At 32.6% G+C, this 24,219-nt stretch overlaps 2 protein-coding genes across 13 annotated transcripts; one reads left to right on the top strand and one right to left on the bottom strand.

Moving 5' to 3' along the window:
- Positions 1 to 512: 512 nt before the first annotated feature.
- Positions 513 to 14,267, top strand: LOC146956024 (uncharacterized). Of its 2 annotated transcripts, none has more exons than XM_085725773.1 (13): positions 513 to 973; positions 1,100 to 1,235; positions 1,510 to 1,592; positions 1,929 to 1,988; positions 2,080 to 2,292; positions 2,382 to 2,510; positions 2,914 to 3,633; positions 4,443 to 4,635; positions 4,749 to 4,942; positions 5,837 to 5,941; positions 12,958 to 13,097; positions 13,388 to 13,666; positions 13,781 to 14,267. In XM_085725773.1, the coding sequence occupies exons 1-13, from the start codon at positions 602 to 604 to the stop codon at positions 14,043 to 14,045; spliced, it is 2,889 nt and encodes a 962-aa protein (XP_085581899.1). In that variant the 5' UTR covers positions 513 to 601; the 3' UTR covers positions 14,046 to 14,267. The 2 variants fall into 2 exon arrangements, with proteins under 2 accessions (XP_085581899.1, XP_085581905.1); XM_085725779.1 differs by having other exon boundaries at positions 513 to 970.
- On the bottom strand, positions 8,683 to 12,521 carry LOC146956025 (uncharacterized). Of its 11 annotated transcripts, XR_015018696.1 has the most exons (7): positions 12,184 to 12,324; positions 11,800 to 11,902; positions 11,135 to 11,268; positions 10,933 to 10,997; positions 10,172 to 10,249; positions 9,998 to 10,080; positions 8,683 to 9,003 (listed from the first exon to the last, which is right to left on the bottom strand). XR_015018696.1 is itself a non-coding variant. In XM_085725797.1 (5 exons), the coding sequence occupies exons 1-4, from the start codon at positions 12,247 to 12,249 to the stop codon at positions 10,045 to 10,047; spliced, it is 306 nt and encodes a 101-aa protein (XP_085581923.1). In that variant the 5' UTR covers positions 12,250 to 12,384; the 3' UTR covers positions 8,683 to 9,003; positions 10,020 to 10,044. The 11 variants fall into 11 exon arrangements, 4 of the variants coding, with proteins under 4 accessions (XP_085581923.1, XP_085581915.1, XP_085581911.1 ...); XR_015018687.1 differs by lacking the exon at positions 11,135 to 11,268 and having other exon boundaries at positions 10,020 to 10,080; positions 11,800 to 11,925; positions 12,184 to 12,384; XR_015018685.1 differs by lacking the exon at positions 11,135 to 11,268 and having other exon boundaries at positions 11,800 to 11,925; positions 12,184 to 12,384.
- Positions 14,268 to 24,219: the final 9,952 nt, after the last annotated feature.

Raw genomic sequence — 24,219 nt, forward strand, 5'->3', positions numbered from 1 at the left:
TGTTAACCAACAAAGAAGCCCCTACCAAGGCAATCAAAGTTGGCAAAACCAACTAACCAACCCATGAAGAAGGAGATACGAAACACAACTAACAACAACAAAGCAACAAGCTAAGGAGAATTTGGGAGAAGTAGTAGAAGGGAACACATGAAGTAATCAAAGAGGTAGAAGGCAGGAAATTCATAGTTGAAGCTAGAGGATGATCCTCATGAAGAAGATTAGATAGAAGACGATGAATGAACTTATTGATAAAAGGCTCAAGGACACAACGTAGATTCAACCGTCAAGCTATTGAAGTTAAATGAACGCTAAACATGAGGTAACCAATTAATTTTTTATTTGCTTTCAAGTTAATTTTTAATTTCAACCAAGATCTCACTTAATATTCTTGATTCATTTTTATGAATTACACAACCTTTTCCTTTGAAAAATTTCAAAAAGAATTGTTTTAGCCCCAAACAAAAAAAACCATTTCTTTATTTTTGCATTTTTTTGTTGTTGAGAAAAACCCTAATTCTTTCTTCTCTAGTTTTCTTTTACACAAAACAGAACAGAGTATTCCTTCTCCACCACCCTCTGCCGCTCAAAACCAAACCCAAGAATGGCGAAATCATCGAAACGCAGCATCGCCAACGGAACCACCACCAGCAAGAAGAAGAAGAAGAACAACAACAAGATGGGTCCCGAAGCAGTAGCCATGAAAGCAAAAGCTCAAAAAACAAACACCAACCCATTCGAGTCAATCTGGTCACGTAGGAAGTTCGAAGTAATGGGTCAGAAGCGGAAAGGAGATACCAAAAGAATGGGGTTGGCACGTTCTCTTGCTATTGAGAAGAGGAAGAAGACGTTGCTTAAAGAGTATGAGCAGAGTACCAAATCGTCCGAGTTTATTGATAGAAGAATTGGTGAAAATGATGAAGGCCTTGATGATTTTGGTAAAGCTATTTTGAGATCGCAGCGCGAACGTCAGGTAGTAGTAGTAGTATAGTACTACATTCACCATTGAATTTTTGTCCTTGAAAATTTTGTGAAAACAGAATTGAAACAGTCTTTAATTTTGAATTTTTGTCCTGTGAATTAATGATTGTTGAAATTGTAGTTGAATGTGAAATCGAGTAAGAAAAGCAAGTATCACCTGTCAGAAGAAGATGATGATGAATTTGAAGGAATTGATGGTCTTGGAAGGGATGACTTTGAAGATGAGATGCTTGGGGAAGATGATGATGAAACTGATGGTACATAGAATTCATATTAGTTTCTGTTTACCTAATATAACATGTTAATGGTTTATTTGCTGATTGGAACTTGGATGTTTTGAACTCTAATTAGCTATTGGATGCATGATAATTTGATAATTAACTTGGATGATTAATTAGCTATTGAGCTCTACATACCATGTTTATACTGTTTGTTTTAGCTGTCTTCTATTTTGCTCTATCTTGAAGTTTTATTCGTGTGCCTGTTGTGTTATTTTTGTGACGTAAGTTATGTTGAATATTGATTTTGCAGATATTTCAGATTTGGGCCGGCGTCATAATGCTCATGGTATGCAGAGTCCAGGGGAAGCTGGTCTAGCTGACGGTGGGGAAAATGTAAGGCCTGTTACTGTGACTTTAGGGAAGCATTATGAACCATGAGTGCTTTCTGTAATCTACCAGTTATTTTTTTTTTTTTTTTTGAAGAAGCTAAACTAACCCCCTCAAATTGGCATAAGAGAGAATCGAACCTAAGACCTTGAGGAGGAGCACACTCCCAGGTCCCAAGCCAATACCACTAGGCCAACCCAAGTGGGTTAATCTACCAGTTATTTCTGTTTCAGTGACTATAGGGAATCTTGTCTTGATATCAATTCCTTTTTAAACTTTTCACAAATGTCACTTTATTTAAAATGCTTTGAAGCTATTTCTGACTGGTGACTTATCCTACAGAGACATAAAACCAAGAAGGAAGTGATGAACGAAGTTATTGCAAAAAGCAAGTTTTACAAGGTGTGCGATATTTCTTAAATCAGGGCTCTGTTAGTTTATTTGTCTTCTACAACTTGTTCACTTTCTTTTCTTTCACTCTAATATTTTCCAGGCTGAAAAAGCAAAAGAAAAGGAAAAAGATGAAGACCTGCTGGAAGGATTAGATAAGGACTTCACTTCTCTGGCTCATTCCGAGGCCTTGTTGTCTCTGACTGAACCAAACAAGATGAAAGCTTTGAAGGCTCTGGTGAACAGTAGTATTTCAAATGAAAAAAGTGATAAAGATAGCTTGTCTGCTAAACGGACAATGAATAATTCTGTTCAGGTACCATTATTTATCCTCGAGGGTTCTTCTTGCCCTGATATCTTCTTTTTTTAAGAACATCCTATATTCCAACTTTCTCTTTATGGCAGGAAAAGCCAGATGAATATGACCAACTTGTCAGACAATTGGGATTTGAAATGCGTGCTCGTCCTTCAGATAGGCTGAAGACAACAGAAGAGATTGCTCAGGAGGAAAGAGAACGTCTAGAGGAGTTGGAGGTATGATAACATGACTTTTAGATATAAGTTTGTTATTATACAATTAATAAATTACTTTTAGTATTTTATCACATTTTTTAAAGATTAACTGATCTCCAATCTTGGTTGTATATCTGAGCTTCGTTTTAAGATGGTTTAGATGACTTGTTTTGGCCAAAGTGTATAAACAGGGATGAACCCAAAACTACCTAGCTTAATGCAGGATTGATGTTCATATTTTATTGTAATATGTATAGTGTACTAGTGAGCCTCGGCAATGCCGTCACTTGCAAGATTGTTGGCTTGTAACCCTGTGGATCTTGGTGATAGTCATGGAAATGGGCCCGCTGTACATGGGAGTAAAATTGTGGAAATACTTATTTTTTACGAGTCAGATACTTAATACTTTTATCCATAATTTCAGAAAAAACGGCAGAAGAGAATGACCGCTGCTGAAGATTCGAGTGAAGAAGACGATGAAGAATCAGAAAAGCCATCAAAAGAGAAACCAAGATCTCTCTCTGGTGATGACCTTGGCGATTCCTTCTCTGTCGATGAAGAAACTATGACTAAAAAGGGTTGGGTTGATGAGATTCTTGAGAGAAGAGATGAGGAGGAGGGTTCTTTTAGTGAAGATGATGATGGTGAAGATTCTGATGATTCGGAAAGGTCTGAAGATTGTGATGAAGGATCTGAGGATGATCTTGATGAAAACGATAAGAATACTACTTTGAAAGATTGGGAACAGAGTGATGATGATGATATCAGTGCAGGTTCAGAAGGTGAAGATGATGATATCAGTGCTGGTTCAGAAGATGAAGATGATGACGAGGACGAAGAAAGAGCTGCAGAAGTTGATAAGGTAAAAGGATTGAATGTTGGGATTCATAAAAAAGCAAAGAGAAATGATTCTGTTGGAAGTGTAAAGGGAGATAATGGTTCTTTAGATACCAAGAAGATAGTCGTTGGAGGAAAAATGTCGAAAGAGTTGGAGATTCCTTATATAATTGAAGCTCCGAAGACCTTTGAAGAATTATGTTCACTGGTGGATAAACGTTCAAATTCTGACACTATCTTAATCATCAATCGGATTCGGAAAAGCAATCCGATCACACTTGCTGCAGAAAATCGAAAGAAAGTACAAGTAAGAAACTTATCTTTATATTAACTAATTGTTTTGATCCATATCTCCTTGGTGCTTGTATTCATGTTTACTGAATCCACCAACTGTTTTACACGAGAAGTGTGATCTCTTGGACTTTTCAACCCAAGTTTTAACTGTTATATTAAACTTTTATGTGGCATTGTTGACAATCATTGAAAAATCTTTATTTCAATTTCTAAAATTGCTGTCAAACTATATTCCATTTACAATTTTGCTGGTGCTACAATTATTCCCTATAGGAGACTGATTACTGTTGCTTCATACCTACTGCCCTACAAGACTTGTAGAAATTGAGAGAAAAAAGAATTGGTCAACATATATGGTACACAGCTAACAGGGGGCTGCTCCCCCGTTTTTTTTTTCTTTTTCTAGGAGACTGCTCCCCTGCTTAACAACCAATAAAATACAAGAAAACATTTTGTAATAAAGAACATCTGAATAATCCCATTATATAGCACCTAAAATTAATTAAAACAAGTTCTAACTCATTAGATTGATATAATCTAGTTAATAGAGGTTGGTTATGTTGTCATTGATGTATTGCATGGTTTAATTTGAAAAAGTTCATGGAGTGTAAAGAAGTATGTAGAAAGCACGTGCCTGTGGTTGTTTGCATTCTTTTTGTAGCCCAATCCAGTTTGCAATACTCAGATTTAATAGACTAATTTGCTTAGTTGGTTAATGAACGACTCTCTTACATTCTGTTCCTAAATATTTTATGAGGAACTTGTGCTCATGATTATTGTACTTCTAATTATATGTATTTATAACCGTATTTATCTTTTCAGGTATTTTATGGAGTATTATTGCAGTATTTTGCTGTTTTGGCAAATAAGAAAACGTTGAACGTTGAATTGATTAACATGCTAGTGAAACCATTGATAGAGATGAGTACGGAAATCCCATACTTTGCTGCAATATGTGCTCGTCGCAGAATAGAAATCACTAGAAAGCAATTTGTTGAGAGTATAAAAAACGCAGGTCAGAATGAATTTAACTTGAATACTTTCCATCTCTGCCTTAACTTTTATCAAGAACTATGAATTGGTAGATGTTTAAGCAGCAAGTGATGTAAAATTCTTCTGCTATCACAGAAAGTAGCAGCTGGCCTTCTTCAAAGACGCTATGTCTCTTGCGATTGTGGTCCATGGTATTTCCATGTTCCGATTTTAGACATCCAGTTATGACTCCTGTGATACTATTGATGTGCGAATATCTGATGCGTTGCCCAATAACATCTGGCCGTGATATTGCCGTTGGTTCTTTCTTATGTTCTATGCTTCTCTCTGTAAGTACCTCGTGTGGCAAGTTACTTTCTCGTTTTTTTACTTTTGAATTTTTTATAGGCCAAATATCTTCCGCGGTCCTTTAAGTTAGACGTTTATACCCAATAAGTCCTTTAAGTTTTTTGTTCAAATTGGTCCTGTAAGTTTTTTTCTGTTACAAATTAGTTCTTTAAGTCGTATGATATTTACACTGTTACCCATTTTTTCAACCTTGTTAAATAGTGCTCATGGATCATTTAACATTAAGGTGGTAGGTCTAAACGTGCTTTCCTTATTAAACATGGTTACTTACGCACATTTTATTCTTCTAATTTTTGAATTCAAGCTCAATTTTACATATAAATATTTCATTAATAGTATTATAAATCAAGTGTTCGATCAATTTCGTTTCAAATCAAGACTGTATATTACACCTATGAACCCTTGTTTTGAGAGCGATGAGTTTGGACATACCAACTTAAGATTAAATGTCCACATGCACACTTTTTAACTGGGTTTGATGAAAGTATGATAATGGTGCAGATATTTTATGACTTAAAAGGAACAATTTGTAACAAAAAAACTTAAAGGACTAACTTGTTATAAACATCTAACTTAAAGGACTGCAGATGGTATTTGGCCTTTTTTTTTTATTTATTTTTTATGTTATCAATAAGGATCTGATGAAAGCATGTCTGATTTCTACCATTAAAAAGTGGCATCCTTCCAATTCTTTATGTAAATCTATAAGCTTGATTTGTTTCTACTAATGAATTTAGCCTCTGGTCTGTGCTTTCTAAGATATTTTTTATTGGTGATTAAATCTGCTTTCTAAGATGTTCACTAATAGCCTTTGACCTATGTTTTTCGTTGATGGCATTTACATACCTTGCTCACACAATGAATATAAAACGCAGGTATTTAAACAGTCACGAAAGTTCTGTCCTGAACCAATAGTATTTATTCAAACTTTGCTGCTAGCAACCACTGAAAGTAAACATATATCATGCGAAAATTCTCAGGTATGATTTTGTCATAGATCATTTGCAGTTCAAATCATATGTGTATGTACGTTCTTGTTTGTGTCCATGCTCATATGTTTGTATTTATTTATGTATGGTGAATACTAACCTCCTCATCTTGTATGTTAGCGTCTTCCAAACTTAGTTGGATGAGATGACACATGTTTCATAGAAAACCAAATTCCTTAACCCTAGTGCTAATCATTGTTGTCGAACAAACTGGTGTTGCTTGGTGAGAAATGTCAATCATTTTCTTGTATATTCTACTGGCACCCCTTTTATCTTTTTCGTTAGTGTTGTCATGTGTACTAACCTATACTATGTATATTATAAAAATTAAAAATAGCCAGTAGAAAAAGAAAATGCTGTTTACGGAAGCAAATAATGAGGGAAGGTGCATTGTCTTATGTGGGAAAAGGTTCCTCGTTGATTTGCTAGCTGAATTCTCTCATTTGTACCTTACTACCTGATCTCTGCTTAACCTACGTCTCTAATGGAAATTATGCTAAGGAGAAACTAATTACTGAAAAAGGGGAGCAGAGGCAGGCTGTGCAAGGTTTAAATGGGATAAGATTTTAGAATATTAAATCGGGTTAGTTTTTTGGAATTTGGTTTTGAAGAAATGATGAATATCAAACTAATTTGGTTTTATAAACATAATATTAATGATATGGACTTCTGGTCATATGATGAATTTTATAATAAGTTCATTCTACAAAATTTATTGACTGTTGAATGATGTATCTTTGATAAGTTGATTCAACTTTTCTTGTGGCAGTGTATTCTATATTGATTTTTTACACTTCGCTGTAGCCAAGATCTCGCACTTAATATTAAAAAAACTGTTCCAAATATACAACCTAATTAACTTTTACCCCAACAAATTGTGTTTCATTACATGAAGTGATGTCCGTAAAAAAAAAAAAAGGATGAAGTGATGAATGTTTCATAAAACCTTTCATTGGATGAAAAACAGTGGATCCTACCTTTAATGTTGTTTTGAAACGTGCAAGTCTGTCTATGCATTTCCCTTGAAATACAGATAAGATATTTCTTTGCTTGTAGTCTGTACCAGTGTACCTTTAAGTTCACAAAAAACTCTTCGCTTTCTTGTATTTGAGGTTTGCTCGAGTAATTCTGTAACCTTAGCTAGTTCCTGCATGATATATAACTAGTTTTTACACCCGTGCAACGCACGGGCGAAAAGAGTTTTATTGTGGCATTAACAAAATATTACTCTAAACGTACCACCAAAATAAAAACATATATGCACTTCTTAGACAAATCAGATGTTGTTGTCATCATCAAAATGAAGATGTCATTATTTGACATATAGTTCAATTTAATTTAAAGCAATTACATAACTCTGACCAATAATGATTAAATGACTACATAAGTTAAAAGTAACATCAAAAAGTTGTGAACGCTTGGAATCACAATTAATACAAAAGAGCAATATTATAAGAGACTGAAAATAGGGTGAAAGTGTGGGTATTTGAATTTTGAGTTTGAATTGTGAGTGGAGTTTGTCTTGTAATTTAATTGAGTGGAGTTTGTGACTTTAACATTAATACAATTGCTAATCACAACATTATTTATAACTACAATATAAATAGAAACATAAACTAAATACCTATAGCCCCCATGTTTGAAGAATATGAAATTTTGGACTGGTTTGGAACCCTGAGCAGACTCCGGTGATATTGAATCAGCCAGAAAGAAGGTTAACTCCTCACCTTTGAAATGGAGCTTGAGCTGCTAATAAGTCAATACCCTCTGTTCTTATTTCACACTTCCATAAATAAGGGAAGAAGTCTGTAGGAAGCTACCCGAAGATAGGACATTCATTCCTCACTTTTAAGGCAACGCCTTTAGCTACTCAACTACTTGAATCGTATACTTATAGCCCCCCATGTTTAAGGAATATAAAATTTTAAACTACCATCAAATACTTATAGCCCCCATGTATAAGAAATATTGATTTGTTTGAGGTTATTATTGAAAAATAGAGTGTTTGTATATTACTAAGAGAGTGAAAGACCGAAAATACATTGTCCAGAGGAAGATTTTGTAAGTCTCCCGTACAGTGTTTTACACCTTCTTTTTTTTTTATCCAGGGCTGAATTTATATCTATTTTGCATATTTTCTTCAATATTTAGTTAACTTAATCATATAATTGATTTAGGGAATATAAAATTTTGAACTACCATCAAATACTTATAGACCCCCATGTATAAGAAATATTGATTTGTTTGAGGTTTGCATTGCAAAATAGGGAGTGTTTGTATATTATTGAGAGTGGAAAACTAAAAATACATTGTCCATAGGAAGATTTTGCAAGTCTTCCATGTAGTGTTTGACATCTTTTTTTATTTTTTATCCAGGGTCATGAATTTATAAGGATTTTGCATATTTTCTTCAATATTTAGTTAACTTAATCATATAATTGATTCACAGAATATAAAATTTTGAACTACCATCAAATACTTAGCTCATGTATAAGAAATATTGCTTTGTTCGAGGTTAGCATTGCAAAGTAGTGTTTGTATATTATTGAGAGTGGAAGACTGAAAATACATTGTCCATAGGAAGATTTTGCAAGTCTCCCGTGTAGTGATTTACATCTTTTTTTTATATTTTATCGAGGGCCATGAATTTATATCCATTTTGCATATTTTCTTCAATATTTAGTTAACTCAATCATATAATTGAAGAAGAGACTTATAAATTTACAGTGATATGAAACACAAAATCAATTATACAATTATGAATATCAATTATACAATTATGAATAAGAACAACACAATTTTGGTTTAAAAATTTAAATTAAAAATTAATCATAATTTATACATAAACTTGTTGTAACTATATTACTGGACGTGTTTTTAAGAACACATCAAAGTAACTCAAAGTAACTTATCCATTCTAAAAGGTGAATAGGACTTCCATCCACTTTTAAAAAACTCTAGTTGCAAACTCACGTGGCTCATCTTGCTTTAAACCATAAAATTCCCCACTTGATGATTTGGTAAGTCCTCTTCAATTCAACAACTTTGTGCACCTGCAGAGTAATAAGAACACAATTTGATGACATGTGTCTATCAAATGCAGTCATTACATACTCATTGCCGAGGAAACTAAGATTTAGAAATCTCAAAAAGGTTCTAATAAGGATTTACTTAGATTAATAGGGGTAAATTTCTTAGAAGAGCAAAAGGGGTAAATTTTGAGTGTTGCACGGGACAATTAAATCTTGCTTCAAGTATTTTGACAAATATAAAACTTTAGTCTTAAATCAAATACCTATATCCCGTGTTTAAAGATGCGTTTGACTAATTCTTATAGATTGTATTGTAGATTATCTATATATCCCCGTGTTTAAAGAAAAGAATAATAATGTGTTTGACTAATTCTTATAGAATGTATTGTAGATTATTGGAACAATTTTAAATTGGTATCGGTTTGTTTTTGAAATATGGTCCAATTTCATTAAAAAGAAAGTAATGAAAAATTTTAAATTTTCAAATTGTGTGTATGCAGCAGTCTGGACATTTGTAATTGTGATTGCACAGTGATTTCATATACAATAACCTTTCATTTACCTTCCTTAAAAAAATAAAAAACTTTTCATTTACCCTTTATATTACAGTTATTATATAATACCAATAAGTACAATGTGAAAAATGAGCAAAACAAAAAGAAGAAATTAACAGTGTAATGAATCACTTTTTTTTTTTGATGATAGTGTAATGAATCACTTAATAATAGTTAAATAAATAAACAAAACACTTCAATTGATGTTTGGTTTGATTATGACATAGCCATATGCTTCAATTTTATTGAAAATAAATTTGCGGGTAACAGCCCATCAACAAAAAAAAAAAAAAACTTTGAATGTGATAAATAAAAATGTACTCATCCAAAATAATGTTATCTTTGTGACGGTTCAATTTGTGTTGAGAAAATGGAACATGAAATTAAGGTCATCCAATTCAACAAAGACATTTTTGTCACTTCCTTAGTAAAAATCAGAACATGAAATTTCAGAATCATACTTAAAATCTTAGACTACCATACTTAAACCCCAATATTAATGCTCCTTTCAGCTCTTTCCAAATTGAATGCTCCTGCCAACAACCTGAAAATTATAATAGAACAAATAAGTGGTCCTCAATAATAGGTCTTCAAAATCAATACATATAGTCCTCAACATATGAAACTAAAATTACCTCATAATCTGAAGAATAACATTGCAAACCTGATCCAAGCAGGCCTTCCTGATTCGCAGGATTTAAGCTCGGGATATGCTACAGAGAAAGAAAAAGAAATCATCAAATTAAGTTCAACTGAGTAACTCACACATATCTAATAAACCAAAGTGTCAAGAGATGGTGAACCTACATCCTTGAAGCATAAAATTTCCTTCATCAGTAAGAAATAATAAAAGTATACAAACCAATTAGAAAAGCTTCAAGGATTGTCCAAAATACACTTCTTTTGCCCTTTTTATGTTGTTTGGTCATATATATAGAACAATACAAATGAAAGCATAGTCAAAACATCTCTATCCACAAAAACACTAACTAAATAAAATAAACATATGTTATGTCATTGGCTAGTGTCTAATGATGTTCCAGCAAGGTTAAGTTCATTCCAAGCTTCAAATCTAAGTGGCATTGCATCTATATCGGTGTCAAAATAAAGCTTTTAAAAAAATCAAAGAATATAAGACACATACAAATGGCTAACACATACAAATGTCATGATGCTTAGGTCTAACAATGAAGTAAAAGTCAAGTTGAAGGAAAAAAAAGATATTAATATTATTTAGTTTTGAAATCCTACAAACACAGGGGATAAACTTGATTTTTAATTAATTATGCAAACACCTATTTACAAAATTAGAAATGTTGGAACAAAGAGCATAGTAGTTGGCTAAAGCTTAAGCATCATAACCAATATAAAATGCATCAATAATCTCACAACTAACCTCTTTTGGACAAAAACAATTTCAATGTTATTTAAAACCTTCAAACAGTTTCCACTATTAAGCACCTGAACATATACAGAGCAAGTTTTAATAATGAACATATGCAGAGCAACTTTTGACAACAACAGAGAGTGATTCTATAAATTGAACACGGACATGGATCAAGAATCAATCAACGAAAAAATGGATTTGGAATTTTTACCTCCGCCGCATGTTGTGCTAACATCCTCATTCATTCCCATCGATAGGTTTGTCTACTTGTATTGTGTGTTGGTTGACTTTAAAAGTTCTAATTTCACATGATTTAGCAACAAAAGCTAGCTTCTTCTAATACAACTGATTTGAAATTAACAACTTAAGCGTTTGTGGCTTAAAATGTGCAGATCAAAAAAAAAAAAAACTATATCGTACAACACAATGTCAAATATGATTGCAAGTTCTTTTTAAACTATTAAAAAGAATTATAAGAAAATATATTCATAATAAGCCCATCTTGTAGCTTATCATTTCAGTTAGTTCTATTTTCAACAATTACCACACTTCAGTTATGAATAATTAGTAATCAGTAATTACACTACACTTGATTAGAAGATATTTTTATGGAAAATTCATCAAACAAACAAACAAATCATTCAAGTTCACTCTAATCAATAATAGTGGCCATATTCAATTCTAAATTTGCATTAAAAACTTATCTTATGCGATGACAACCACATCAAATTCAATTTTCTGTTGATTGTCAACTTGCAATTAGATAAAAAATTGTAAACAAAAATAAAGACTTCTAAATCTTTTCTCATTAGTTAGTTTTATCCCTAACCATCACTGATAACAAAAAAATAAACCTAAAATAAGAAATGAAGTTACCTTCATTATCTCATATACAGATCTTGATCTCTCGTGTAACACTTCAAAATCTATGCAAACAACTTTATGATGTTCATAAGTAGCTTCTAGCTTCTTTTCAGACCTTCCAAAAACAAAATAACGAAACTACAAAGATTAGCACAAGTAATTCAAGAAATTAGTGATAATGAAGCAAAATTGTCCCAAAAAATTCAAAAACAATAACAGCAATTAAAAAAAAAAATTAGTGGACAATACAAAATTAAGACGAAAATGATCATTATTCTTCTTTACAATATTAATGATTTCGGATTTGAAGGAAAATGAGCTATGTTACAGATAAAAGTTAAGGTTTGTAAGTTGAATGGTCAAATATGAGTAGGATAATGAAATAAAGTGGCTTACCCGTAAAGAAGAAGAGCTCCAGTGCAGTGAATTGGTCTCTTGCAGTGCTAGAACGAAAAACAACATTGATGAAAAGGAAGAAGAAGTTGATGGTGAAGAAGGAAGGAACCGTGAAAGAGGAAAAATAAATCAACCAAAAGAAAAAGAGATGTTAGTTTGAGTTTTGAGAGGGGAGGTTGAATCTGAGAGAGGAAATAGAAAGGGATGAGAGGTTTTAACCTTGATTTGAGGAAAATTTTGATTTCAAAGTGAAAGGGGGTGAGACTGAGAGAGAGAGAGGTCGTGGAAGAGAAGAGAGAGTTTAGGAGAAATGGTTGGATGATTTCTGATTGATAGATGGATAGAGGAGAGAGAAATGAAAGAATAAATGTTATTTTAATGTTGAATAGGAATATAGGAGAAAAAGTAGGAGGGAAAAAAGGGTTTGAGAAAATTTGAATAGAAAAAGTAGGAGGGAAAAAAGGGTTTGAGAAAATTTGAATTTTGAATTTTGAATTTAAGAGGGAAAGTGTGTGATAATAATATTTTATTGTTTGTATTGTGTGAATGCTTAAAATGGCAAAAATAAAAATAGTTTTTAATGATGATGTGACATTAGGGGGATTGAGAGTTTGACACATTGGATTGATGCAAGATTTTTTCCTATTTGTTGTTTTATGCTTGTATATTATTAAGATTAAGATTAAGATATCATGCATATGGTGCTGTACTTCATGATGGCACCAGAATGTTATGGTTGGATAATGAGTGACCATATTGTTCGTTTTCTGCCAGTTATATCATCTTATGGAACTGAAAGATCTCAAGCCACTATTGCGCATTAATGAGGAAGTAGACAAGATTAGCGCTTTGAATTTCTTTAAGTTAATAGACATGCCTGAAGACTCTCCATTCTTCACTACTGACAGTTTCAGGTAAACCAATTTATTACCACCTTTTTTGCAAGAAAAATGTTACTACCATGATATTTTGTAGTCAATCTTCGTATTTGAATTTGAACAAAGAAAATAGCAGCGGGGTATTGTTTTATCTTGAGTTGTACTATCAAGAGCCTGCCATTTATATTTGTTATCATAGCTATGATCTTATAACTGATATGGATGCAGCTAATGTTGAGGCTTATCTTTAGAGCATTGATCGATGAAATGTTTTTCAAATACTGTGGTTTCATATATCTTTTCTAATTATGCTTTTTCGATTACAGGGCTAGTTTATTAGTTACCTCCGTTGAAACCCTACAAGGATATATCAATGCCTATGATAACTTGAGTTCGTTCCCAGAAATATTTTCACCAATTTTGAGATTACTACTTGAGATAGCTGAACAGAAAAATATGCCAAATGCATTACGGGATAAAATTAAAGATGTGGCTGAGCTGATTAAGTTGAAAGTGGATGAACATCATACTTTGAGGCGACCACTTCAAATGCGGAAACAAAAGCCAGTTCCAATCAAATTACTGAATCCTAAGTTTGAGGAAAAGTAAGTCCTTCTGTTTTCCATGTTTCAATTTGGTAATATGTTTTCTTAGCCAGTCAGATCAGAAAGGGAACTCGAGTTAAGCACTTAATGACATTTTTTTTTCTCTTGATGCAGCTATGTTAAGGGTAGAGATTATGATCCAGACAGTGTGCGAGCTGAAAGAAAAAAATTGAAGAGAGAGGTGAGGCGTGAAGCTAAAGGGGCTGCTCGTGAAATACGTAAAGACAACTACTTCTTGCTTGACGTGAAGGAAAAAGAAAGGTCTTTAATGGAGAAAGCAAGAGCTGAGAAGTATGGAAGGACTAAAGCTTTCCTTCAAGAGCAAGAACATGCTTTCAAATCTGGACAACTAGGAAAAGGGAAGAAGAGAAGTAGATAAATCGATATGAATAAATGTTAAAACTTGTGGGGCTTTTCTTGCAATTGTAATATTAATCAATTTTGTGCAATCGTTTTTTGAATACTAATGTTGGTTAAAGAGACTAGAACATCGGTTTTTCGATCCCCACATATTATTTGAAGGAGAGAAACACAATGGTCCATTACTTTGTAAGTGACTATCCAGTTCGTTCTTGAGAATATGAATATTTCAACTTTAGTCCCTGGCACTTTTAAATTTATCTCAAATTCATCCTTCTAAACACCAAGGATGTTTATGTGTCTGTTAAGTAGCCCTAAATATAAGAGAACATTCTTTTTTCAGGTTCATTGAATAAATGATGTATTTAGTTCATATTATAGTCTTTATACATAATTATTCAATGAACTTAAAAAAAAAAACTTTTCTCTTATATTTAGGACCACGGGGAGTAAAATGTTGGCAAACAAAATGATACACGACTTTGTAGGATGCTCTTAATTTGATGTAATAGTCCGAGAGACTTCATAGAAGACTTTATGGACATAGACATAGTCAATTATGTGCTGTAACCTTTCCTCGTATTTTCATCTTTTACTCTTCAATGTTGAGTCCTTTTCCATCATCACCACTGCCATTCATGGTAATGTTTATCAAGGACGAGGTTCACCCATTTCTGTTTATCAAGGACGAGGTTCACCCATTTCGTCTGTAATGTTCACTAATTTGAGTCTTAAGATAGATATACACCTTTATGTCCCTAAATCCATCATAATTGGAGAGAGATTTAGTTCATTCACTAATTTCTATCACTAAATCGCATGTTTTCAGTAGTGAAATGGCTTAGCCATATTTTTACATAACAAACATCTAAAAAAAATATTAATCAAGCAAAATTAAGAAATATCAAAGAATATATTAGTTGGATCTCTTCTTCAAAAATAAATAAATAAATATTAGTTGGATCTCTCCCGTTGTTTAATAGCTAAGAAGTTCTTCACCATATGCCTAGCTAGGTTGTATGATATATGGTTGGTAGTTAAGACATGACATCTAAATAAATCAATACACACTCCAATTCACTGAGAAGATAGAGTGAGTATACACGTGACCCCATTTAACAAACCTTATGTTTTTTATTTGAATAATCAAACCTTATGTTAACATGTCTTACATTTGTTCCCGTGAGCTTAGCTCAGTTGGTAAGGACAATGCATAATATATGCAAGGTTCGGGGTTCGAACCTGGACACCACAAAAAAAACATGTATTACATTTTTTTTTGAGGGAGTTAACATATACTTTTTTCGTATTCAGCAAAATAGAAATACAATTTCTGATAGTGTGAACAAGTAAATAAGTAGGGTACTAGTAATAATAATATCTTGAGGAAAAACATTAGACAAAGATGAGTGCTATTAGGCCAAACCTTAAAACTATGCTTCATTCTTAGAGAAAAAGAAAAGAGATGCACTCCCTCCGTCTGGGAATAACTGACCCATTTTCTAAAAAAAAGTGTCTCAAAATAACTGACCCATTTCAATTTTCAATACAACTTTCATCATTTCCAATACAATATAACACTAAATAATATTACTTTTATCATTCCCAATACAATATATTCCACTTTCCCCTTTATTTATACATTTTTCTTAATATGTGTGAAAAACAAAATTGTATCAATTAAATTGGGATGGAGGTAGTATTAAAAAATGTCACAAAATAGTCGTATAAATATTTTTTGAAGACAAAAGCCTGCTACATATGCATCCAGTTGTTTGACTTTCAGGTCCAGACATAAACATATCCCATGACTCTATGTTCACTCTTTGCCATTGGAAAATGGTAAGCATTTAGGCTGTGTTTGTTTCCAGGGAAGGAATAAGGAAAGATAGTGAAAGGATGGAAAGATAGTGGAAGGATTAAGTTTCTGCAGTTTGGAACAACTATAAAAAGGTTGTGGAAAGAAAGATTTGGCTGGGGCCCACCAAAAAAACCTTTCCGCGCTCACAAGGATGGAAAGGGGGAGAATGGATCAAATTTTGGTCTAAAAGACAAAAATGCCCCTAATAGAATGATTACTGTAAATATAAAATATACTCTCCAGCTTCTCTCTCATGAAACAATGAAAAGGGTTTATCTGCGTGAAACAAAAATATGGTTCTCCTTTCAATGGTTTCTCTGCCATCTACTTGAAGCCAAATCTTTGCACCGATTCCATTTTCGTTTGCTATTAGGTACTCTTCTAACCCTCCTTTTTCATTTGCGTTTTTCCCCTTCAGTTTGGGTATTTCAGTGTTCGTTGAAAAAATTGATGAATTGGAGCTATGCGAAAACCGACGGAAACCCTTAATAGTTAGGAATGGACGATTTCAGGTAGTAATTAGGAACACTAGGAAACCCTAATTCAATTATAGTTTAGGAACTTCCAGCAATTCTTTAGTTTATATCTTCACTCTAGTTCCTTTGTAAATCAGGTAGTAATTATTTGAAACCCCAAAATCCTTAATAAACTGATTAGTAGATTTTAGCTCTCTCACATGCACCTGCTGATTCTTACGTGTTTTTTTCATTATCTTCTATGGTAATAGAATTAGATTTTATGAAATCTCTTAACTTCATTGGTAGCTTTACTTCTAATTACGTGAGGCTCTTGTCCAGAAATGAAATCAAATTCTTTTAAACTTTGATTAGGATGAAAACAAGCATAACAAATGACAATAAGAATTATTTGTTTAGGGATTTATTTGATTAGGATGAAAACAAGCATAACAAATGACAATAAGAATTATTTGATTAGGATGAAAACAAGCATAACAAATTCTTTTGTGAGACAATTATTTAGGGATTTTCTAATGTCAAATTATTTGTTTCATCAATTGATTTTATATTATGATATGGGTCTGAACAAATCTACATTGGTTGAAGGTTAACATTCCACTCTGTGACATGGATTTTTCTATTAATGAGGAAGACAAGTATGGTGACGAATCTAATGGTATAAAAGAAGTAGATTCTAAAATAAAATCTTCGACTAATCTTGGCATGTTAAATTTAAGTCATTTTCGACATCGATTAGAAAGGCAGCAACATCTTTATTCTGTGGTCTTGTTGTGTTATATTGTCCACGCATTACACATGCTTAACATAATGTCACGTTGGACTCGTAATCCTATTACTGATGGAAGTCATGAGAGGGAGCGTAGGCGTATTGATTTAATGAGACAATTAGTACAAACTGAAAAATGTCGAGACATTATACGAATGGGACCTGAGGCATTTATGATGTTGTGTCATAAATTGAGAGGAACTGGAATTGTGAAGGATACAATACGATCCACGGTTGAAGAGCAAGTTGCTAAATTTCTACACATCATTGGTCATAATGTGAAAAATCGAACTGTGTCATTCTTTTTCCACCGTTCCGGTGAAACTGTCAGCCGTCACTTTCACAATGTTTTACGAGCCATTATCTCATTAGAAGATGAATATCTTGTCCAACCTTCTGGGAGGGATGTACCTCCGCAAATACTACACAACAACAGATACTATCCTTTTTTTAAGGTACTTATACCATTATATCATTTCAATGTGATGCTATTAAAATTTATGATTAATTTAAATAATCACTAATAGAATAGCTTATATAATAAAAAGGATTGCATCGGAGCTATAGATGGGACACATATTCGAGTTAAGGTCCCAAGAGCAGATGCCCCTCGATTTCGTGGAAGAAAAGACTATACTACACAAAATGTTTTGGCTGCATGTAATTTCGACATGAAATTTACATATGTTTTAACGGGGTGGGAAGGCACGGCATCTGACTCTAGAATTTTGAAAGATGCTTTAAGCAGGGAAGATTCACTAAGAATTCCCGAAGGTCAGTAGTATATTATTTTTCTTTGACTAATAAAACTTTCAATTTATAGTTAGCTCCGTAAACATATAGAGTTATAATGTATATTACAACCTTTGTAGGAAAATATTATCTTGGGGATGCGGGATTTATGCTAAAAAAAGGAGTCATTACACCATATAGAGGTGTTCGTTATCACTTGAAGGAATACTCTGCTCGTGCCCCACAAAATATGAAAGAGTTGTTCAACCACCGTCATTCTTCACTTAGAAATGTTATAGAGAGATGTTTTGGGGTATTAAAGAAAAGATTTCCAATTTTATCTGGTGGCGCAGAACCGTTTTACTCATTTGAAGTGATGTCTGACATTGTACTTGCTTGTTGTATACTGCATAACTTCCTAATGGGTGTTGATATTGATGAGGCCTTAATTGCTGAAGTAGATCGTGAGCTACCTCAACATGAGAACGAAAGACCTCAACCACATCAGCGTGATGAGGATTATAGACAAGGAACATTAATAAGAGACAATGTTGCTGTCGGAATGTGGAATGTCTATGAAATATGATAACATCATTAATACAACACATTCCTATTATATCATGATTTTGTATAATATGAATGCATTTGTAGCGCGTATGTGTAGCATATGTTATATTTGGTTCTACATTTTGTACACCGTTATGTTTCAGACGTAAACATATGTACTGTTAAGTGTTGTGTGCTAGTAATTTCTAATAGTTTGTTCATATTATTGTTGTTGTGAATTAATTTATCATATGCTAACTTTTATATGACAATAGTTTGGTACAAGGTTGTATGCACTCCAAAGGGTACATCTACTATGATAAATCTGGTATGCTATCTATTGCAAAATCGATGTTTACAAAATGCCAGTTTGCACATGTTAATCTTTTCTTGTTACATGTAGCTTCCTTGTAATTGATCCATCAAAGTTGAAAAAAATAAAATTGCTTTCGAGTAGGTCCTCCAGCTTTCATGTTTACTGCATGATGTTACTATTGACTGCATAAGAATCATTTATTAAGTTTCTTTTTTAGCATCGGATAAGACTATATTATTATCGACACTTATTAATTTCTCAAAAACAATTGTTCTAATCTCACTTTGTTTATGGCTGCAGAGGCATATAAGAATGGAGAATTGCAGGAACTAGTGGAGAGGGCAATGTGCTCCTGAAGCCTCATTTGCTCATGAGCATTATCATCACTAAGTTATACACTGGCTTTGGGATGATGGACCAAATATATTTGTATAATACATTTTGTGTCCACAAATGTCTATTATGATTATGTGTATGAGTATGTATACTACATTGCAATTATTTTGGCATTTTACTACAAAGTAGAATATCTCATTGAATGGACAATTTATAGTGCTAGTTGCAGCTACAAACGTTGTTCAATTAATCAATTTTGTCGCTTTTGTTAAACTGCCATGATCGGGATAACTACTACAAGATCATTCATCGATTTAAATTGTTGAATCAGTCTCCTACAAATGCAAGGTCTGTTCTGTTTACAACAGGCCCCAGATTGTCTAACTCTTTCTTATTTGATTTTTTACTTGAGGATATTTTTGTCATTTCATAAATATATACTTTCCTTTCCTTTCAACATTCTATTGAACCATGCAAGGGAAGAGAAACTTTTCACCTTTCTTTCCTTTCACTTTCTCTCATTCCAAACAACCAAAACAATCCTCTCTCTTTCTACTCTTTTTCTTTCCTTAAACAATCTTTCCTTTCTCATTCTTTCCTTTCACTTTCTCATTCTTGCCTATACTCTATCATCATCATCATCATCATCATCATCATCATCATCCTTCCCCTAATCAATCCCGTCCTTCCACGTGGCATCAAATGATAATATCACTGCATACTCTACACTATTCTCATCAATTACTTCCATACCATATAAACCATCATGATTGAGATCATATTCTTATTTTTTTTTCATGGAAATGCAGAGAGGACCACCTTATTATTATTTGCATGGAGATCCAAAGTATAAATGACTTCCTCCTTTTGTTTGTTGATACAAATGGCTTCCTTTGGTTTAACAACAATAGTAAAATTTTTAAAAAATAGCTTTTTTATATGTAATGTTTCACTCAGACTAAGGTTGTCGGTTCTACATTTTATCATGTTGTTTGTAGGTAGTGGTCTAGTTAAGGGGTAATATGATCACAAATAGTAATTGAAAAGAGACAATTTAATCCTCATACTTAATTAAAACATGTAAATCTTGACAAAAAAAAATGTAATTATACATGTTTTTATCAAAAACGCATAAACTTCCATTGAAACACCTTTTACATGGGCATTCAATGACTTCTATATGGATTTTCTTTGAAAAAACATGATTGTACTTGTGTATAAACGGGGAATGAATCACTTGGTAGATATTTGCTTTATGTAAAAAAGGTCTTTATGATATGAAAAATGTCATGAGATTTTGATCCTAAAGTTTAGTGATTTTGGTTTGGTCACGTTTTTCAATAGAGAAAATACTCATAATAATTTGACTCTATGTAATATAGATTTCAATTTCAACTTTGTACAATTTGAAAAACTCAAATTTAAAATTTTTAGAGGCCAATTTGTACAATTTAAAAAATATAGGGACTAATGTGCAAAATTCAAAAAATAAATAGAGACAATTGTGCAAAAACTTTAAAACATATAAGCACCAATTTGAGATACACATGCAAAGAAGGAATTTTTAAAACATAATCTTGCCCTTTATGTGGTATTTTAAATTCTCCCAATTTGGTTTTGACACATACTTCACAAAATCTAAAATAAGTCAATAAAGTGTCTTTTTAAAATTAAAACTTCCTCTTTATGATTTTCTTAACAAGTGCTCCAGGAGCACTGGTTGACATTACCCTTATATTATTTCAAAAATTATATCATACATACTCTAGATTATTAGTCTTTGACTTCCAAGTGTAAGACACTCTAGACCAACATGTTTTGGTTGGCAATCACTTCACTCCCTATATCCTTTGGCCATGACTCATGACGCAGGCATGATCGGTTGGTAAAATTGTTCTTATTCCAAAAGCCTGATTTCAAGGAGTTTCATGTTCCACTAAATTGGTAAAGTGATAGCGTAATTGAGCTTGCATTGTTTTTATGGAGCCACATTGGTCAGTTTTGTCTGTATGTTATAGTGTTTCATGGTGTTTATATTGCAAGAAACTATATAAGCATTTTACTAGTTGATTTTGGTGTAAACCCAAGAGTAAATGTTTAAATTTTGACGGTAAGATTATTTACAATGGATACATCTATTTTTGAAAAATGCTATTTTGACATCAAAAAGTTCATAATAACACATGGAAGTTATGAATTTACCTCTAGCGGTAGTTAATCACCACTGGAAAATCCGGCAGCAGTTAACTGCCGCTGGTTTCAGAGGCTGCCTCTGGTTTTGCTGCACTTAAGTGCAGTTCTAGTTGTGATTTTACACGTTTCGGTCGAAAAATCAAAATAAATTGAAACTTATTCAGTATTCTACGAAACTTTACAAATACCTCTGTCAAAATACATATAAATGATGTGCAAAGTTTCATAACATTCCGAATAAGTCTCGATTTTTTTTTATTTTTTCGACCAAAACGCACAAAATCGCAATTGAAAAAATAAAAACAAATTGACACTTATTTGGAATGTTACGAAACTTTTTACATCATCTATATGTATTTTTATAGAGGTGTCTATAAAGTTTCGTAGCATTTCGACTAAGTCTCGATTTATTTTGATTTTTCGACTGAACCATGCAAAATCGCAATTTTTTTCCAAGTGCAAGTCCGAAAAAGTGTCCTAGAGGTTGAACTTTTTCACGATTTTTCACATTCATGTTTATAACAAAAAAAATTACATCTTCCACAAAAAATTTGAATTTTTCAACAAGGGACGGATTAAATATGAATTTTTGACGCGCCTAAAACTTAAGACACGAAAACATCAACCTAAAAATTAAATTTTGAGCTGTTTTTTTGCAGACACCTCTATAAAAATACATATAGAGGATCTGAAAATTTTCGTAGTATTTTGAATAATCCTCAATTTATTTTGATTTTTTTACTGAAACGCGTAAAATCGCAATATCTTTCCAACCGCTCCGGAAAAGTTATATAGAGGTTGAATTTTTTCATTATTTTTTGTACACATATTAAGAACATAAAAAAACATTTCCCGCAAAAAATTAGAATTTTTCGACAACGGATGGATTAAATATGAATATTTAATGCGCCAATAACTCAAGAAACCAAAACATCAAAACGTCGACCTAGAAATTGAATTTTGAGCTGGTTTTTTTGCAGACAGCTCTAAAAAAATATATATAGGGGGTTTGTAAAGTTTCGTAGAATTCTGAATAAGTTTCGATTTATTTTGATTTTTCGACCGAAACGTGTAAAATCTCAACTGGAACTGCACTTAAGTGCAGGAAAGCCAGAGGCAGTTAAGTGCCTCTGGAGCCAGCGGCAGTTAACTGCTGCCGGATATGCCAGCGATAGTTAACTCTGCTCGGGGTAAATTCGTAACTTCCATGTGCTATTATGAACTTTTTGATGTCAAAACAGCAATTTTCTCTATTTTTTAGTACTTAAATGAGTCTCATGTGTACACATAATTCATTTATAATTTTTTAATAATAGTACTTGATATTCACTCAACCCCTCCAACCAGTATCTCACACTAATTTTCTTAAATGAGATTCACTAATCAACTATCAATAACTTTATATCATTACGTATCATTTTTTAATATTTAAAAAATGTAGATATCACTTAAGAATGAGGACTTAAGTGAGACCCTGTGTCCTGTAAGACCCTAAAATTTTATCTCCTCAATGTGAGTACCTAATAGATATCGGGTCTTAAAAGGTTAAGACTTAACTATTGAAGATAGTCTAAAATGTGTTCAGATTAAAGCTTGATTTGCCGATTGCTATACAATAGTACAAGACATAAACACATGCATCCTAAAGTTCTTTTGTCACTTTTCTTTAAGGTATTGCAATTTTCTTTTTAAGGTAAATTTTTTCCCAATCGAATTTTTTGTTTCTTTCCTTCTTTGGAAAAAGAATAAAGATCATTTAATGCTATCATTGTTAGATTATCTTTCAAAAAAAATACTACCACTTTTTTGACTGCAATTTGCGAGTATCTTTTTATTCTTTCTAACAAAATTTACATTGAGTAAATAAAAGCCTCTTTAAGTTGTGGATAGTATAGGTGGGGGACATGTTTTCTTGTCCTTTTTTAATTTAACAAAGGAACAACTTCATGAAAGTAAAACGTAATTGTAAATAGGAGACTACTTTTTACCCATGTTGCTCAAGCTCAGAAAAAATAACCTATTGGAATTTAGGATCCGAGATATTTTAGTACAAAAAATACCGATTGGAACTTATGTTCCGATATGTTTGTTTCATCGGAAACTATCCTCTGATAAATGGAGGGCCAAACAAAATTATATGCTACCAAAGTGTTCACATAATTGATCACCCAAGAAATATTGCTCCTGAGTTAGATAAATAAAAGTAATGGATGATGATCGCAAAGTAATTGGAATATTCAATTTTAATTCAATGAAATTTTCTACCTTTTCGTCATGATAAAAAAAAGTTACCTTTGACCCTCAGTATAAACACCATTTGATAACAATGTCTAAAAACAACCATATGCTTCTAAATTATTAGATGTATTGTCGTTTTTACCATATACGAGAAACCAGTAACCAAGAAATACAATAACAGGAACAAGAATGATCAAGAAATTATAGAGAACCTAAGCCAGGGAGAAAATATTATAAAATTAAGAGATGATCAAGAAGATCAAATCCAAGCTAAAAGAAAAGATGAATAAACATGAAGAACTGAGTATGAAAGGTCCAAAGATAGCTGAGATAAAGGAACTAATTATGTAATCTAGTCTAGATAAAAAACTGTTTCGCAGAGGGAAACATATAGCACACAAACAAATTTGCAAACCCACAAAGAACCACCACTCATGGTAAGTATACTTGCCTTCACAGACAATGTTTACATAAGTATTCTCCCAAAGCAATGTAACTCATGATTTGAAACTTGGATATGAATTAATAGGTGTATCCAATATTATAAAATTTGAATCAAACTAACTCAGACAGAATCTCTTTAACGAGAAAGGACCATCAATAGGTACTGTTTGATCATGGGGATAATTGAACAACATCTAGAACCTTATCCAAAAGTCTTTGAGCCTTATGAAGTTATGAGCCAGCCAGCATTGACTACCTAAACGGCATTTGATACAGAACGTG

The sequence above is a fragment of the Medicago sativa genome, chromosome 1 (assembly GCF_051527215.1).
Source record: "Medicago sativa cultivar Bolivia chromosome 1, Bolivia_mono, whole genome shotgun sequence".
In the NCBI taxonomy this organism is placed as follows: Eukaryota; Viridiplantae; Streptophyta; class Magnoliopsida; order Fabales; family Fabaceae; genus Medicago; species Medicago sativa.

Bases quoted from the DNA above. Each gene is read 5' to 3' on its own strand.
- LOC146956024 (XM_085725773.1), top strand. From the start codon at position 602: ATGGCGAAATCATCGAAACGCAGCATCGCCAACGGAACCACCACCAGC. The intron at 3,634-4,442 runs GTAAGAAACTTA...TTATCTTTTCAG, and splicing joins AAAATCGAAAGAAAGTACAA to GTATTTTATGGAGTATTATT. The intron at 4,636-4,748 runs GTCAGAATGAAT...CTGCTATCACAG, and splicing joins TGAGAGTATAAAAAACGCAG to AAAGTAGCAGCTGGCCTTCT.
- LOC146956025 (XM_085725797.1), bottom strand. From the start codon at position 12,249: ATGTTGTTTTTCGTTCTAGCACTGCAAGAGACCAATTCACTGCACTGG. The intron at 11,926-12,183 runs GTAAGCCACTTT...TAATCTTTGTAG, and splicing joins GGAGCTCTTCTTCTTTACGG to TTTCGTTATTTTGTTTTTGG. The intron at 10,250-11,799 runs GTAACTTCATTT...CTTTCTCTGTAG, and splicing joins CTGTATATGAGATAATGAAG to CATATCCCGAGCTTAAATCC.